The sequence below is a fragment of the Geotrypetes seraphini genome, chromosome 6 (genome assembly GCF_902459505.1).
Source record: "Geotrypetes seraphini chromosome 6, aGeoSer1.1, whole genome shotgun sequence".
NCBI classification, from domain to species: domain Eukaryota; kingdom Metazoa; phylum Chordata; class Amphibia; order Gymnophiona; family Dermophiidae; genus Geotrypetes; species Geotrypetes seraphini.
The window spans coordinates 228606979-228625625 of record NC_047089.1 but is presented as its reverse complement, the minus strand read 5'-3'; the positions used below and the strand labels follow the sequence as shown (position 1 = coordinate 228625625).

The 18647-nt window shown below is 42.2% G+C and overlaps 1 protein-coding gene across 1 annotated transcript in view; it reads left to right on the top strand.

Moving 5' to 3' along the window:
• CFAP298 (cilia and flagella associated protein 298) overlaps positions 1 to 18647 on the top strand; it is a 33947-nt gene that overhangs the window by 7836 nt on the left and 7464 nt on the right. Inside the window, exons 3-5 of the mRNA XM_033947943.1 lie at positions 933 to 1100; positions 8852 to 8919; positions 12823 to 12981. Of these exons, the coding sequence (XP_033803834.1) occupies positions 933 to 1100; positions 8852 to 8919; positions 12823 to 12981 (395 nt within the window). The remainder of the gene's footprint in view (positions 1 to 932; positions 1101 to 8851; positions 8920 to 12822; positions 12982 to 18647) is intronic.

The following is an 18647-nucleotide window of genomic DNA, read 5'->3' as shown; positions in this document are numbered from 1 at the left end:
AGCCCTAAGACTCATCTACTCACTGAGAAAATACGACCACATCACAGAGGTGTACCACGACTCACACTGGCTCCCAGTACAAGCAAGAGTACACTTGAAACTCCACTGCCTACTATTTAAAGCTATAAACGGAGACAGCCCAACCTACTGGAACAAGCGACTAACTCAATCCACCTCAACCAGACATTATTCATACACCCACCAACCAAAAATGTCAAAACGAAGAAAAATGTATGACAACCTACTGGCCAACAGAGCAGCGAAATTGGACCAACAACTCACTAATTTGCTGATTTTGACCACAGACTACAAAACCTTCAAAAAAGAAACAAAAACCCTACTATTCAAAAAATACATAAAACCTATACAACAAAACCAGATCCATCCCAAGCTCCACCTACAATATGATCTACTCCCTAACAAATCAAAAAGGCTCAAACCACTCCTTATATACCCCCTGACATCATGACAATTCTCATATGCCGTCATTTACTATGTTATGTTACTATATAATCCGCCTTATGTATTTATATTATCATGACAATTCATATGTAACCCACGGTATGTATTCTGTATTATCATGACAATTCGTATGTAATCCGCCTTGAACCGCAAGGTAATGGCGGAATAGAAATCACTAATGTAATGTAATGTCTTTGACTTCCCTAAAGTTTCATATTTTCTGAAATGGGGTTTTTTGTGTAGTCAGCTCTTCTACATTTGTGAAATGCAAGAAGAAGGAATTTTAATTTTATAAGAAGTCAATCAAGTCTGTGACAATCTGTGTGTCATGTGTGTTTTGTCTCTTGTTCATTAATCTAAGATTGTTCTGTAGTGACAGCCACGAAAGAAAGACAAACCTTAATGCTTGTATTTTATTGTCTGGCTTAGGATGCAGAGCTGATACGTCAATAATGTTGTCTTATTTGTAGAAATGACAGAGCTGGCAGATCATGGTATTATCTTGCCCGTGAACATGCAAGGACTGGCAGATGAACAAATTGAAGAACTGAAGTTAAAGGATGAGTGGGCAGAAAAGTGTATTCCAAGTGGGGGCTATGTCTTTAAAAAGGATGATATTGGACGAAGAAATGGACAGGGTAACTTTTGAAGTGTTACTGTTTGTTCGTCACAGAGGAAGAATTTATTCTGAAAATTAAGGAGGTCATTTTAGAATAAGACTGCCAACTGGATTCAGATTTGCTGGACAGGGTTGACCCAGTCCTGGATTTACTCCATTGCATACAGACACTTGTACTTTTGTAGGGAATGTACTGGGGAAATCAGAAATGAAAGTCCCTGCAAGCAATGTGATAAATCCAGACTTGATCAACCAGGTCCAGCGATTCTAGATCCAGTTGGCAGCCTTATTTTAGAAGCAGCTATATGTATAAATAGGGACATTTTCAAGCACAGATTGGCTGGTTGTACATGAAAATGGCAATTTTAGAAAGCCAGGAGACAGAGATTTAAAGGCAGCATGACTGAAAATTGATTCGTATTTACCTTTTTACAGTGCAAATGCACATATATTCCAATGATTTTCCTCATCTGCGTTTGTGCCCTTTCCAAAGCAAGCACAACTTTTACAAAATTGCTTGTTTTGGCCAGGGTTCAATACGAGGGGTTGACTCAGAAGCAGGTGTAAATGTTTTCATGTAAAGCATAAGTTTATAAGATACTTCTATAACTCCTGACTCCATGCATGCTCTGCCTAAGCTTTATACCAGGATATACCTACACTAAGGGCACTTGTGTGTATATACATTAATGTACATGTAGGATAATTTTCTAAGACAGTGTCTCTCAAACCTTTTTGAGCCGGGGCACACTAAAGGTAGGCCCGATTCAGGAAAAAAAAATTCAATTCGATTCAGCCTATTGATTCGATTCGATTCAATTTTCCTGCCCAATTGAGTGGTTTTTTTTTTAAACATCCTGGTGGGTTTATTTTATAGCCTCTTCACCCCCTTTGCCTTCTCCTAATCATGCTGGCGCTGTGGTGTAAACAAAATAAACAAACAAAAAATACTTTTCCTTTCTCTATTAAATCCTAGCTCACGTTTGCGGTCCAACACCAGCTCTGGAAGGATACACATTTCAAATCTGATATATTGTAATCACAAAACAGAAAATAAAATTATTTTTCCTACCTTTTGTTGTCTGGTCATTTTTCAAATGGTTGTCTTGTTGATCAGGCTCTCCTTCTTTCTTCTTTCTCCATGCTAACCATCCATCTTCCATCTCTGTCCTCCCCTTCTGTTTCCCTTTCCTCTCCCAGAGGTCAGGCATCTTTCCTTTTTTTCATTTCCATCCCCCCACATCTGCAGCGATGGACCCCCACCATCCACAGATCCACCATCTCTCCTTTTCTCAACTACCCTTTCATCCAGCATCTCTCTTCTGTGTCCCTGTCCCTATTCTCCAGTACTGTCCCCGTTTCTAAGCTCCCTCCATGCCCAGCATCTTATCTCTCCCCATATCCAGCTTCTTTCTCTCTTCCTTACCTCTTGTATCCCCTTCCCCAGGTAAAGGCTTTCTCCCACTATCGCTCCTGCCATCCTGCACCCTGTCCACCTACTTTGGAGCAGTATCTGTCCCTCTTGTACCCTTCCCATTGTGGTCTTGCATTTCTCTCTCCCCATTAGTCCAGCACCTCTCCTCTGCTTTCCTCCCCCTCTTTTTGATTTGGTCTCTCCCTTCACTTCACGCCAGGCCTGGCATCTCCCCTCCCCTCCCCTCTCTTACTCTTTCCTCCTCCTCCCTCTGCACAGGCTTGCCTCCCTGCCCTGAAGGCCTGCTCCCCCCAGGAAGGCACTTTCTTTTTTCTTCCCCGCGCGAAGGCCTGCTCCCTCCACAAAGGCCTACTCCCCCCTGCTGCAAAGGCACATTTTCTCCTCCTCCTCGCCACGAAGGCCTGCTCCCGCTGAGAAGGCCTGTTTCCACCGCCGCGAACGAATGCCTGCTCCCCCCGCAGCCTGCACCTTCCCTGCTCTTACCTCCTTAACGCTAATAGGGCAGTCTGCAGGCTCACTGGTAAGATAAGATAAGAATTGCCGCTGCTGGGTCAGACCAGCGCCCTAACTGACCATCTAACCTTACTCTGTTTGCCAAGTATCTTTTAAACAGATCTTAATCCATAATAGAACATTACCTCCTATCAAGTTTATCAAGTTTATTAACAAAATTTGATTAATCGCCTATTATAATCACTAAGCGATGTACATAATAAAAATATAATAAAATTAAAAAGAGGTTCACAATTTAATAATAAACAATTAACTTAAACAAACATATAGCTAGGAAGGAAAGGATAAAAGTTACAATTATCATTTGAGGTAGAATGGTGGAAATAACAGTAGGTAAACTTTTTTTTAATTTCCTCAGAAGTCTTAGAAACATAGAAATATGATGGCAGATAATGGCCAAATGGCCCATCCAGTCTGCTCATCCGCAGTAACCATTATCTCTTTCTCTCTTCGAGAGATCCCACAAGCCTATCCCAGGCCCTTTTGAATTCAGAAACAGTCTCTGTCTCCACCACTTCTTCCAGGAGACTGTGGAGACAGTAAGGCAATAACGTACCTATAAGGCCCAAGGCAGCTAGTTAACCCCATCCTAAGGCCCAGGCTCCCATAATAAGGCAGCAGCACGGCTATAGAGCCCAGAACTGACCGGTGGTGGCTCTGCAGTCTCAGCACGTCAGGAGCAAGTCGGCTAACACAGGCGCTAGATGGAGCCTCTCTTCCTGCCCAGTGAACCGTAGCACACTTAAAATCTCAGAAGGCACACAGTTTGCAATACACTTCTAAGAAGAACAGCCGTGGAAATGTGCAACAAATAGAACTTGGTGCTTTTATTTATATACATTTCTTTAAATTTATTTAGTTATCTTCAAAATCATTGTCCCTTTAAGATTTATATGATTATAGTGTACTCATTTTCACTTCTGTATATTTCCTTTTTAGATATTGTGAACATCCTCTGAAGCAGGCTCACTAGAGCTGAAACACTGACCATGTCAGGTCTAGTTGTTTTTACATTAATAAAGACTCACTAGAACAATTCATTTTCTCACTGAGTTTTATTTGTTGGACATTTCCACGGTGGTTGTTCTTAGTTCCATCCCCATTTTTTTTGTATTTTTGCTTGTTAGCATGGGGTCTTAGTTCCTTATTTTCTTTGTGTAATTTTCTTTTTTTTTTTTATAATTCTTTATTGATTTTCCATACTTCAAAAGTGCAATACATGAATATATAACAAATAAAACATCAATTTAAGCACATCCACTTACAATTCTATATATAACCACTCATTTTCTCCTTCCCCCCACTCAATGATTATTCAATAAAACATAGCGACATTTATTTGCCCAGTAACCTTACCCTCTTCATCTTAATAATATCTTCCCACCCTTCCTCCCACCCCAAGTGTACAATTCTAGAGGCCAAAAGATGTGCTGAGAGCTGAATCGGTTCAGCGAATGGTCACCAGGATGGTCTCAGGACTCAAGGATCTCCTGTATGAAGAAAGGCTGAGTAAATTGCAGCTATACTCACTCGAGGAACGTTGAGAGAGGGGAGACATGATTCAAATATATCACGGGCCGTATCGAGGTGGAAGATGATATCTTTTTTCTTAAAGGACCCATGGCCACAAGAGGGCATCCGCTGAAAATCGGGGGCGGGAAATTTCATGGCGACACCAGGAAGTATTTCTTCACCAAAAGGGTGGTTGATCATTGGAATGATCTTCCACTGCAGGTAATTGAGGCCAGCAGCGTGCCAGATTTTAAGAGGAAATGGGATAGGTATGTGGGATCTCTTGGGGGAAGAAGTTAGGGGGGTAGGTCATTAGAGTGGGCAGACTTGATGGGCCGTGGCCCTTTTCTGCCGTCATTTTCTATGTTTCTACTCTAGGGTCAAATTAAGACAGAAATATCCCCCCTCCCACTCTATTTTGGATGTGTATGAAAGTAAACAAAACCTGACATGACTTTTGTGTAATTTTCTAAGAAATATGTTAAGCATGAATACTGGCATAACGTTTTAAAAATATCAGCACTTATTTGTGTGGATTCAGTTTTATAAAGGCATGTGTACCCAGCAGCGCTGCCTTTTACTTCTATGTGCGTCATTGTAAAATCTCTGCTCCTGTTGTAAGCATGAGCAAACATACGCATTTGGCAGAGGCTTTTGTAGAATGCTCAGAAAATAGGATTCTCCGAGGACAAGCAGGACTTAATTTCTCACGTGTGGGTGATGTCTCGCATGTGAGCGTTCCTGTACCTTTAAGAAGCCTTTGAGAGGCCAACGCTACACATGTGCAAGTGCCTTCTTGCTAGCCCATGTCACAAGGAACCCTTCGCGTGCAGGGTTCTACTTTCGGAGTCACTGCCCAGGAAAAGGATCAAACTGTCATCTTTGAGGATATATTGAAACCCTCAGCTCAGTGTGCAGCGACAGCTAAAAAAGCAAAGAGAATGTTAGTTATTAGGAAGAGAATGGAAAACAAAGATGAAAATGTTTTAACGCCCTTGTATCACTCTGTGGTTCAGCCGCACCTCGAATACTTTGTGCAATTCTGGTCGCCGTATCTGAAAAAAAGATATAGCATAATTAGAAAAGGTACAGAGAAGAGCAATAAAAATGATAAAAGGGATGGAACGACTTTCCTATGAGGAAAGGCTAAAGCAGTTAGGGCTCTTCAGCTTGGAGAAGAGACGGATCGGGGTGATATGATAGAGGTCTATAAAATACTGAGTAGAGTGGAAAGAGTAGATGTGAATTGCTTGTTTACTTTTCCAAAAATACTAGGACTAGGGAGCATGGGATGAAGCTACTAAGAAGTAGATTTAAAACAAACTGGAGTTTGGGACATTAGATCATCTTTTATTCTATTGTCCATTCATATTATTGTTTTGGAAATCAATTTGGCCTCAAATAAATAGGATGATGGACAATCCAGTAGCCTTGACTTATGATACTATTTTATTTGGAACGACAATGAGAGCAAGGAGTCAAATCTCATCAAATAACAACAAACTTTTATTTATTTTGACTGGAGTAGCAATTCAGCAAATAACATACAATTGGAAAAATTATGACAGGTTAAATTACAACTTTTGGTGGAATTCTGTATGCCATATATATGTAATGGAACGTACAATAGCAACACAAAAAGGATATTTTGGTAAATTTCAGAAAATTTGGAGACCATTAACAGACTTTTGTAATGAATGATAACATTTTCCCAAAGTAAGATATTTGATAGAAGGGAAAAGGGTGGGTATTATTTTTATTTATCTCATAATGCATATGAATATATCAATAATCTTAATATATTTGTATGAAATTCTGTTACGGGAAGGGATGGGGATGGGAGGGTTTCTATTTAATAATAATTGTTTTGATATTAGGTGTATTACATAATATTCAAGATATTATCTATATAATAAAATGCTAGCCCACGCATGCGCACTCGCGACAACCGTGTTCCCTGATCCCTTTTCTGTCGGGATGTGCCCGCACGAGTGCGCATGCGTGCGTATTACCTCACAAAGGCGGCGAACTCTGACACCAACAGCAGCGCCACTGCGATCGGGAAAGCACAGCGCAGCCGGCGACTCCCCCCTCCCGCCCTCACTCACTGCCAAAACCACCACCTCCTCCTTCTTGCCGGCTCACCCACTTTTAAATGAAGAGAACGCTGACTTTGCTGTCTTCTGTCCACTGCGGGCCGCCCTCTCTGACTACTTCCTCTTTCCGCTAGGGTTGGCCGCAGTGGATAGAAGATGCCGAAGCCAGCGGCTGTAACCGCCGATATCCGTTTCTCCAGCGGAGGGGGGGGGGGTGACTGGGAGGAGAGGGATCGCGGCCACTCAGCGTCCCCACCGAGGAGCCCAGCAACTTTCCGCTGCCCGGGACCCGACTCCTTTGCTGCCCCCCCCCTCTTCCCTTACCGCGGGCCCGACTGGCGATTTAAGCAGCGTGTCCAGCAGTCTTCACATGCTGCTTCGGGCTCTTCTACTGCCCTGATTTGCTCCGGACGTGCCAGAGTAAATCAGGCCAGTAGAAGTTACCCGAAGCAGCGTGTGAAGACTGCTGGACACGCTGCTTGAATCGCCATGTGTAGTCGGGCCTGCGGGAAAGGAAAGGGGGTAGAGGAAACGCTAATGCAGGCACAGGGAACTGGTGTGGGGGGGAGGGAAGGGGGAGGGAATGCTGCTTTGGACAGACAGACAGAGGGAGGAAGGGAGACAGAAAGAAAAGAAGAAACACACAGGGGCAGGTGCACAGGGAACTGGTGTGGGGGGGAGGGAAATGGAAGGGGGAGGGAATGCTGCTTTGGACAGACAGACAGAGGGAGGAAGGGAGACAGAAAGAAAAGAAGAAACACACAGGGGCAGGTGCACAGGGAACTGGTGTGGGGGAGAAAAATGGAGGGGGAGGGAATGCTGCTTTGGACAGACAGACAGAGGGAGGAAGGGAGACAGAAAGAAAAGAAGAAAGACACAGGGGCAGGTGCACAGGGAACTGGTATGGGGGGAGGGAAATGGAGGGGGAGGGAATGCTGCTTCGGACAGACAGACAGAGGGAGGAAGGGAGACAGAAAGAAAAGAAGAAAGACACAGGGGCAGGGAGATATACAGAAAGACAAACAGACAAAGGGGGCCAGGGACAGAGACAGACAGAAAGAAAGACAGCGGGAGTCGTGTCAGGAGGGGTGCGGGATGCCGCAGAAGGAACTTTTCCAATGGGTGCAACTGGGCGACTGTCGGGAACCTCTGATCAGGGGCAGAGCAAAGTAAGTGTATCATAGGGATAAGAAGGAAGAGGGTGGGAGAAAAAGGAAGGGACGCCTACTGCTGGACAGGGGAAGAAGGAAAGAGGTGCTGATGGACAGGGGGGAGGTAAAACAAAGGGAGAAGGGCTGCTGCTGCATAAGGAGAGCAGTGAAGGGGTGGTGGTGGACACAGGGGAGGTAAAAGGAAGGGAGAATGGACAGGGCGAGCAGGCAAGGGGTGGTGATGGACAGCCAAGGAAAAAGAAAGAAAGCGGCTAAGGAGAGAGAGAGAGAGAGAAAGAAATAAAGAGAGACACACACACATATATTCTAGAACCCATTAATGTAACGGGCTACAAGACTAGTAGAATATAAATATGTAATGAAATGTTATATTTAATGTATTATATGAGAGTTAATCAAGTGTGAATTTATAAGTTCATATGGGGGGGGACCAAAACTGGCGGGGCCTCCGCATGTGCGGATCGCCGGACTTGATGGACCTAGGGTCTGTTCCGGAGATGGCGCTTCTTATGTTCTTATGTTATCTAATATACTTGTAATATGCAAAAATGAATAAAGAATTTAAACAGATAAAACAAACTGGAGAAAATATTTCTTCACACAACGTGTAATTAAACTCTGGAATTCGTTGCCGGAGAATGTGGTGAAATCAGTTAGTTTAGCAGGGTTTAAAAAAGGGTTGGATCATTTCCTAAAAGAGACACCCTTAGGCTATTATTGAGATGGTATTGGGGAAATCCACTGCTTATTCCTAGGATAAGAAGCATTGAATCTGTTTTACTACTTGGGATCTTGCTAGGTACTTGGGACCTGGGTTGGCCACTGTTAGAAACACGATACTGGGCTTGATGGACCTTCGATCTGTCCCAGTATGGCAGTTCTTTTGTTAATATGTAACTGATGGTACATAATGTAACAATGTTTGCAATGTGCCACTAGCAGAGAGATGCCAGTGCAAAATGTCTAAATAATAGATTCCCATATGCTTTCACAGAAAAATATTAACTAACATTTATCAAATCTCAATTTTGTTGTTTTTAAGCTCCAAATGAGAAAATGCAAGACGTTTTAAAAAAGACTATAGAAGAGGCTAAAGCATTAATATCTAAGGTATGATACTTTTTTTCCTACTTTATAAAGATCTTCTGATGATGTCAACTGCTTTAGAGTTCCATGCCCATCCTTTTTTAGCTTTCCTTAAGTATTGGTTGAATTCTTTTTTAACGACCAATTTAATTTTGATGTCTTCCCCTATTTGATAAGCAGAGTTGCTATGATAACTGTTCTGTCTCTATACATGTTATATGTGAACAGTAGTGCTGTCTGATTCACGATTCGAATCGATTCACTGATTTACTTTGGGTGAATCGATTTGAATCGATTTAAAAACAAAAAATGGGCCTCCTGATTCAGTGACTGACCCCTCCCCCCTTGCCCCATAAAGCAGGAGCAGCAGCGCTGCCTCTTGCTGGCTGGCCGCTGCCACTTCTGCTTTAGGGGGCAAAGGGGAGAGTCATTCGGGAAGTGCTGTGGTGTCCAGCTTCCCCCCTGGCCTCCCGCGCATCCATTTACCTAATTCCAGCAGCAGAGCAGCCTGCAGAGAGGATCGCCGGTGCTAGCGATCTTTGCAGACTGCCATCAGCCTCTGGAGCTGTTGTTTCCTCTCTCGTGATCATGCCTCTGATGTCAGAGGAGGGGCGGGACCGCAGCAGAGGGAAGATAGCTCCGAAGGTCAATGGCAGCCTGAAAAGATCCGCTGCTGGAATTAGGTAAATGGATGCTTGGGAGGCCAGGGGGGAACATGCAGGCATTCTGAGGGGGGGTTGCAAGCCTTCAGGGGTGGTGGTACAGGCCTTCAGGGGAGACAGGTAGGTCTTTAGGAGGGGGGGTGTAGGCCTTCAGGGGGGACAGGAAGGCCTTCAAGGGTGGGGTGCAGGCCTTCAGGGGGGGACAGGCCTTCAGGGGGGTGCAAGCTTTCAGGGGGGACAGGCCTTCGAGGGAGGGAAGGGGTGGTTCAAAGAGATGTGCATATGCCGGACTGGGGGGAAAGAAATAATGGGTCTAAAAACAGAGAGGGAGAAAGATGGTGGACAATGGGATTTAGGGAGGGAAGGAACAGAAAGGGAGAGAAGTTGGACACAAGGGATGGTATGAAGGGGGATAGAGATACTGGATAGGAGGGTAGTTGGGAAAAGAAAGGGAGAGATGGTGGACCCTGTGGTGGTGGGGAAAGAGGGAGATATGCTGGATGAAAGGGTAGTTGAGACAACGTGGATTTGTGGATGGAGACGAAAAAAAGGAAAGTGCCAGACCTCTGGGGGAGGGAAGAGAAATGGAAGGGTAGGACAGAGATGGAAGATGGATGGTTAGCACGGAGAAAGAAGAAAGAAGGAGACCCTGACAAGCAAGTTATCAGAAGACAACCGGAGCCTGGGACCAACAAGATTTGAATAATGATCAGACAACAAAAGGTAGAAAAACTAATTTTATTTTCTGTTTTGTGATTACAATATGTCAGATTTGAAATGTGTATTCTGCCAGAGCTGGTGTTAGACCGCAAACATGAGCTAGGATTTACAGAAAGAGAAGCAAAGTCTTTTTTGTTTATACCACAGCGCCAGTGTGGGTAGGAGAGGGCAAAGTGGGTGAAGAGGCTGTAAAAATAAACACCCAATTGGGCAGGAAAATCGTATCAAATTGAAAAATTGATTCGATAGGCTGAATCGAATAAAAAAATTTTTTCCTCAATCGGGCAGCATTTGTGAACAGGGCAGCGGTATGTGAAAAATGAGACGTTCTTTGAAGAAATGAAGGGTGTTTTTTTTAGTGTACAGTTATTGGTGTTATGACCAAACAGAAGACCATAATAGTGCAGTTTGAAAGGTGGTGCTCTTGGATTAGGAGAAGAGATGAGAGGCAGTGAGCAGGGCAGATAAAGCCATTCAGACCAGTCGGGTGTCAGAATCTCTACTAAATGTTGCCTATACTTAAAGTTTTTAATGTATGCAAGTTTTTCTCATGCACATTTGCTCTCAATACTCTGGAAACATGACTGGCTCTGGGATTACCAGGAAAGGTACGGGAAGTCTTTTTTTTTTTTAATATAATTATTCATTTTTATATCTTACAACAAATGTATCAGAAAATATCATTTGAACTTATACAATAACATTTGATTAGCTTTCATGTACAACTTAAATTATAAAATTTAAACCTTCCCTCCTATTCCTACTAATTCATATATCATATAATAAATATATTGTATAATATTTCTAATACTCTAAACATTTAATATCAGATCAGAAATCCCTCCCTCCCCATCCCTCACTTTACAATTATATCAATAAGGGAAAAATGATATTTACTCATCACAATATTCTATTAATGGACCCCAAACCTCCTGAAATTTATTGAAAATTCTTTTTTGCATAGCTAATGTTCTTTCCATCTTATATATATGACACAGAGAATTCCACCAGAAACTGTAGTTAAGTCTATTCCAATTTTTCCAATTAAACGTAATTTGTTGAATAGCTACTCCTGTCATAATAAGTAATAACTTATTATTTTTTGCAGAAATTTGACTTTTTTTCCTCATTGACATTCCATATAGAATAGTATCATATTATAAAGCCACCGGAATTTCTAATAATGAATTTATTTGGCTCCGTATTGATTTTCAAAAAGCCAAAATGAATGGACAATAAAATAATAAATGATCTAGAGTCCCTGCCTCAAGATGACAATGCCAACATCTATTAGACTTAGAGCTATCCAATTTTTGTAAACGAACAGGGGTCGCTCTATGCAACAAGCTTGTCTCATAGATGCCGACATTGTACATCTTATCCTCCAAGATCAAATCCGTGGCCATTGAGATGCAGTAATTTGATGCTTTATCTCAGTGCTCCAAATGTCCCTCAGACCAGTTTTCGGTTTTTTATTCATAAATCCAGATATCACTTTATACCGCTGTGCAGCCTGGTGTCCCAGGAAGTCCACCTAAAAGCATAAGAACTCCAAACTATATTGATTATTGAGATTTCTCCATTCAGGAAACCCCGCCTGAAGTCTTGCACTTAGAGGCTGGCTGTAGTTCAGCAAAAACCCAAAAAGGAGCAGAAGGAAACTTTTAGGCCAACCTCCCCCTAAACAAAATTAAGGGGAGATTTCTGTAACTGGACGCCCCAAGGCGGCACAGAAGGACCCTAGTCTATAACAATATCCAGACACCCAAGTTATACCACTACCACTACTACTACTACTAGTCATTTCTTTAGCACTAATAGATGTACACAGTGCTTAGCACATAATATAATACATGATACTAGAATAACCCATTATTGGTGCATATAACATTTAGGTACCTAAGAATGGCAAGGTCATGCATAATTTAAAGTATTCTGTCACCCTTGCTTTGCCCCTTTTCATTTATACCAGGGGTGTCAAAGTCCCTCCTCAAGGGCCGCAATCCAGTCGGGTTTTCAGGATTTCCCCAATGAATATGCATGAGATCTATTAGCATACAATGAAAGCAGTGCATGCAAATAGATCTTATGTATATTCATTGGGGAAATCCTGAAAACCCGACTGGATTGCGGCCCTTGAGGAGGGACTTTGACACCCCTGATTTATATTCTATGCAAGTTACACCATAACAGAATAGCACTTAGGTGAGATGTTGAGATTTACACTCGTAAGTGCACACATGAGAATATCAGTGTCCATATTCTGTACATTTATGGACATAACGTGTAATTATAAAGCTGCCTTTTTATAGAATTGTCTTTTAAGTATCTATTATTATTTCAGCATTTATATAGCACCATAAACCAGAACACTTGAAAACTACTTATCTACAATTATAGCGAGTGCCTATCCCAGAGAGCTTGCAGTCAAAGTGGGTGCCTGAACTGCTGTTGAAATATGAGATTTTCTTTCCAGCTGTTTTACTTCTTACATAATGCTTTTTGGTTTCATGAATTTAACTTTGATTTCCATCTTCAATTTCAGAAACAAGCCCAAGCAAACGTATGTGTCACAATGGAAATGGTAAAAGATGCCCTGGACCAGCTTAGAGGAGCTGTAATAATTGTTTATCCCATGGGGTTACCTCCCCATGATCCCATCAGAATGGAGTTTGAGGGCAAAGAGGATTTGTCAGGAACTCAGGTATATAGTAACTTAGCATGTACAGGTGAAGAGCTATAACGGAATCTCTCTGCTAGTACATGGGATTTTCTGATATTTTAGTTTGAATGCATTATAGCTGACCTGTTTTTTTTTTTTCATGGGAAGGAGACAGATAAAGCTTCCAGAGAAGTAGACTTTGCTTTTCTTTCTAAACAGCTATGTTTCTTGATTCAGCAATGTCCTCGGACCTGCGGTAGTAATTTATTCAAAATATTCTTCAGAGAACAACAAGCTTTTATTAGTTATGACAGGGGTTGCCATCCAACATATAACCAACAATTGGAAAAATCACAGTAACCTTAGTTACACATGTTGGTGGAATTCTTTTTTTTTTTAAGTTTTTTTATTCATTTTTCACATAATAAGTGTATCACTTAAATTTATACAATTTCATTACATACACACTTGATATTCCTTCATATATTACTATATATATATAACGTATCATTATATAATCTTTTACTATAATCTTGAAGCAGTATATAATATTTAACAAGTATACCAACTATTTCTCAATTATAAACCCATCCCCTCCCCTTCCTTATGCAACTTGTATCTTGTTGTATTATATGCAGTTGGTGGAATTCTTTATGCCATATATTTAAAATGGAACGAGCAATAGCAATACAAAGAGGGACATATACTAACTTTATAAAAATATGGGGGCCATTGGCAAAATATTGTGGTGAATAGTCATCAATTCTTCTCTTCTCCTTTTCTTTTTCTTTTTTAGCACACTAAAGGGGGAAGGGAGTTGGGAATAATTTTACATAATATGTTATATAATATGTGTATATTCCTATTAAAATGTTATAAAGGATGGGGGTAGGGGGGGTCATTGCATCACTAAATTTTATGTGGTAGATATTAATGTGCTATTGTGCAACAATTTTAATAATATATTCTTCTGTGCACTTGCTGTTCAATTTGAAAACGAATAAAGAATTATTAAAAAACAAAAAAACAAAATATTCTTGATAAAAACAAATGAAAAACACTGTCCACATTTATCATAAAAGGACCCAACATGGGCCGTGTTTCGGTTAAACACGCCTTCCTCAGGGATCCGAGATGTAATGATACAGTCTTTGCCTCGGTACTGTTCTCAGCACTGCATGTTGGCTTCAAAAATCAGATTTTCAAGCCTTTCATTTTTTCCCACATTTGTCAAAGACTGTATCATTACATCTAGGATCCTTGAGGAAGGTGTGTTTAGCTGAAACGCGGCCCGCTTTGGGTCCTTTTATGATAAATGTGGACAGTGTTTTTCATTTGTTTTTATCAAGAATATTTTGAAAAAATTACTACCGAAGGACCAAGGACATTGCGTTTCCACAGTTTTGTTTGTTTGGATCTGTTCTTCTTATCCTGTGTAAATTTGGGTCGTCTTGTTTTTGCTATTTCTCTGATTCAGCGCCTCTTACTCTGCACATTGTTTGCTCCTAAATGCTGGCACTGCCGTCACATTCAAAATTTGTGGACAGTCTGTGTTAATCTTACATTCTTTGTCTCTGCAGACTAGTTTAAAGCATATGTATTTTGCTCTTCACCCAGCAGATGTTTGCAGAGACCAAAGAGAGTTGAGCTGTACCCTATAAGAGATTCCATGTGGCTATAGCTCACCGGTATTCTCTGGTTTCAGCAGATGGTGACGGGCATTCCATGCAGCTGAAGAATGGTCTTGCGAGGTAGCACCTGGGCCCAGTTAGAAAGCTGGTCACCCAGGTGAGCTTTTGGTGGTTGTAGAGCCATCCAGGTCCCGCAGGATCTCTCCCTATTCCAGACAGGCATCAGTAAGGTTGACGTGCCCTTCCTCAGGGAGAAAGAAAGAAAGAAATGCCTGTCTGCATATCTATTCTATCACTCATTAATGTAGCAGGCTAAAAAAACTAGCTGATAAATAATATGTTATGATTTTTTTTTTTTCCTCTTCTTTATTCATTTTTAATCTCTCAACAAGTGTACAAATTAAACCATACCTATACATGAAAACATCACTTGTATATCTGATAAGAATAACAACAAAAGGTATATATATATAACCCTATACCCCACCCCCATCTCCATTATTATATTACATACAATAAATACCCCCACATTTTTGTAGTTCATCATTTTTTGATTTTCTAGTGGGGGGTTTTGTCTTTGTTCTCTAAGCATTTAGCCACATGTGGTTGGGGGGGGTCATTTCTGCCAAGCACTATCTCTACCTTCCCTGTACAGAAGACAGAGAAAGGGAGTCCAAAAATGCAACGAAAAATGACGACACCCACAAAGGTGAAACTGCTTCCAGAATTAAGATAAAAAATGTACTTTATTTCACAATGTATGATCAAGACATATGACCCATACGTCTTGATCACATATTGTGAAATAAAGTACATTTTTTATTCCAGTTCTGGAGGCAGTTTCTACCTTTCCTGTAGGCATGATCGTGCCCTTGCAGCGCCAGCATCAGCTTACATGTGCTATGACAGAAGGTTGTGGAACACTTTCCCTGCTTTTTCTTCTGCTTTGAGTGCGCCGATAGTGATAACAAAAGAGAGGCCATAGGGCCAGGCTGTGGATCTCGGATCTCTCCAGAGTGATTGCAGGAGAAGATGTCGGCCTAGTGTGCTTCAGAGAACACTGGGAGCAACAGATGGGAACACCTTCAGAAATGGCAAAGCACTGTATGCTTGGTAGAGGCTGACACAACAGCTTCTCTGGGCAGCATGCCTTCTGCCATGGGGGAATACTGAGACAGCCTCCACAGTCCAGTATATCATCTCGGAGATGAGTAGAACCAGACTGGAAAAGTAGGTGTCTTTGGGAGGTGGAGATGATGCCTCAGGGAAGCTAAGAAAAGACACAGAAGAGGCAGTCATTTCAATATGGCTTTGCAGTGAACTGCCTTTTTTCTGCTCCAGCTGTCAAAGGAGGTCCTTTCAGCTCAGGGGCAAGATTTAAATCATTTAATGAGCAAGGCCGCATGAGCATCTCTTTCTCAGGAGCATACTGAGAGCTTTTCTCCTGAGTTTTATCTTCTTACTCCATAAGGCACATGTGTCAAACACAAGGCCCGCAGGGCAAATCCGGCCCGCCTGGCCTTTTTATGTGGCCCGCGGCAACGTTCCCGATCTTCCCCTTCTGAGCCCAGCATGTCCTCCCTTCCACACTGGTCTGACGCCAGAAAGTCCGCCAGCCTTGGTAGTGACTCGGCAGTGCTGTTCGTGGCTCCATCTCCTGTCCACCGCAGTCCACCTGGGCAGAAACAGGAAGTTGCGCGTCATTGGAGACAGACCAAGGCAGGTAAAAAGCAGGAGGAGGAGCCACGCACAGCACTCCTGAATTGCCGAGGCCAGCAGATTCCCCGGCCTGGCTACAACATTGGACCGGCACTGGAGGGAAAGGCATGACAAGTTGTGAAGAGAGTGAGATGAAGGGAGAGAGGTTGTACCTGGGGTAGTGTGGAGAAAGAGGGAAAAAGATACTTGAAGGGAGAACTGTTGGGAAGAGAAAGGGAGAAATGATGGACCTGGGGGGAGGGAGGCAGGCAGACAGGGGGAGAGATGGGATGGGGGCAGTTGGGAAGAGAAAGGGAGAGAAGTTGCATCTGGAGATGGAAGGGGATGGAGAAATGTTAGGCCTAGGGTGGAAGAGAGAGATGCAGCATTTCTTTTTTTTTCTTCCATCTCATTGTTCAGCATCAATGGGGGAGGGAAGAAGAACAACAGAAAAGATACAGAGCAAAATGTTGGACCGAGAGGAGGAGAGATAGAAGGAAATAGGAGGCTGGGAAAGGAGTGAGATGGGAAATGGGAGAGTTACAGAATAAGAGAAGATGGAAAATTGATAGGTAGTTGAAAATTTAAAAAGGAGAAGGATGAGAAAGAAGGCAAGATTTGAGTGGACAGAGGCAGAAAAGAAAAAAGGAGAAAAGTTGAAAGGAAAAATTAATATGTTGGAGACAGGGACTGGAGCAAGAGAGGAGAAATAAATGGACAGCAGACACTGGAAAGAGAATTAGAAGATAAACAAAATCAGAAAGAGAAATTGGGACCAAAAGCAAAATGACCAGACAGCAAAAGGTAGGAAAAATAATTTTATTTTCTATTTTGTGATTACAATATGTCAGATTTGAAATATGTATCCTGCTAGAGCTGATGTTAGACAGCAAACGTGAACTAGGACCTAAAAGAGAGGAAAAGTCTTTTTTATTTATTTTGTAGCCGCCGTGGGGTTGGAGAGGTTGCATCCCTATACTTCTACTAAGACTAACCCCCTACTTTGCTGGCGCGCAGCGTGAGTTTTGGTGCCGGCGATTGACCTGATGCTCACAGAAGTCCTGTGAGCATCAGAGCTGCCAATGGCGCTGGGACCCACACTGCGCATCAGCAAAGGAAGGGGCAAGTATCTTAATAAAAAATCAGGCCCACGACTTAGCCTGCGTTTTAGATTTCGGCCCCTTATGTGATTTGAGTTTGACACCCCTGTCATAAGGCATCAGTTCCAGGGGCCATGGAGCAACCTGGGGTTTCAGAGCCTCCCTCCAAAGCAAAAAGACCACGGTTAGAGAGGTATGGTGACTGGAAAGAGCATTTGATAGCCTCTGGTGAGTTTGACTCTGCGATACGGCATCCAGTTTAGTTTGGAGGGGAGCCTCAATTGCAGCTTCTGTAGCTTCTATTACAATCACACATGCATTCATATCCATAGGACCCATGAGGAAGACCTTTTTGGTCAAAATACGGACCGTGTTGGGTCCTCTTCATTAACTAAAGTTGTGGATGTACTTCATTTCCTTTAAGATTGTGAACAACTTTCTTCTTATATCAACAAAGCTAACATCAGGAACATCAGACTCCGCAATTTGTTTTGGTTTGGATTTCTACTTTTCTGTGGACTCAAGGGGTCAATTCTTTGGTTTCCTCCAGTGTCTGAAACTGTTCAGAAGGATTTTTTTTAGCAATCAGGAGCTGGACCCAGAGGAATGGGAGCTGTCAAAAGAGGTCTTTCCTTTGATTATGAGCCAGTGGGAGATTCTGGCAACGAACTTGATGGGGTCAAGTTGGAATGCTAAAATTCCCTGTTTTTTCATTCAACAGAAAAACAATGTGCAGCAGATCTAGATGCTCTTATATAGGAATGTGGCTGTGTCAGATGTGTTTATGTCTTTCCTTTGTAGCCTCTTCTGGGCTTGCAAAAAGTGGTATCTCACCTGAGGTTCATGATCCTAATGGCTCTGGACTGGCACAGATGTTCATGGTATGTGGTGTGGTAGCTTTGGCAGAATTGCAATCAATTTCTCCTGTTGAGATTTGTAGAACCACCACCAGGTCTTCCTTGCATTCATTTTCCAATTATAGGTCGGATATGCATGCCAGACCAGATGTTCTTGGTGCTGGGGTACTAATGGCAGGGATGTCTTTATTCCACCCAGTGTAAAGATTGCTTTGCTATATCCCATGTACTCTGAATGGACTGGTGAGACAATAAGGAAGGAATTTTTTGTCTTACTTGCTAATTTTCTTTCCTTGAGTCCAACCAGTCCAGAGGCCCATATTGTCACTCATGGCTGGATTTTCTATTTATCTGCAATTGTTCTATACAGTTTTAGGAATGGTAAGGCACTGGAACATCCTAAGGATTCTCTCATGTGCAAG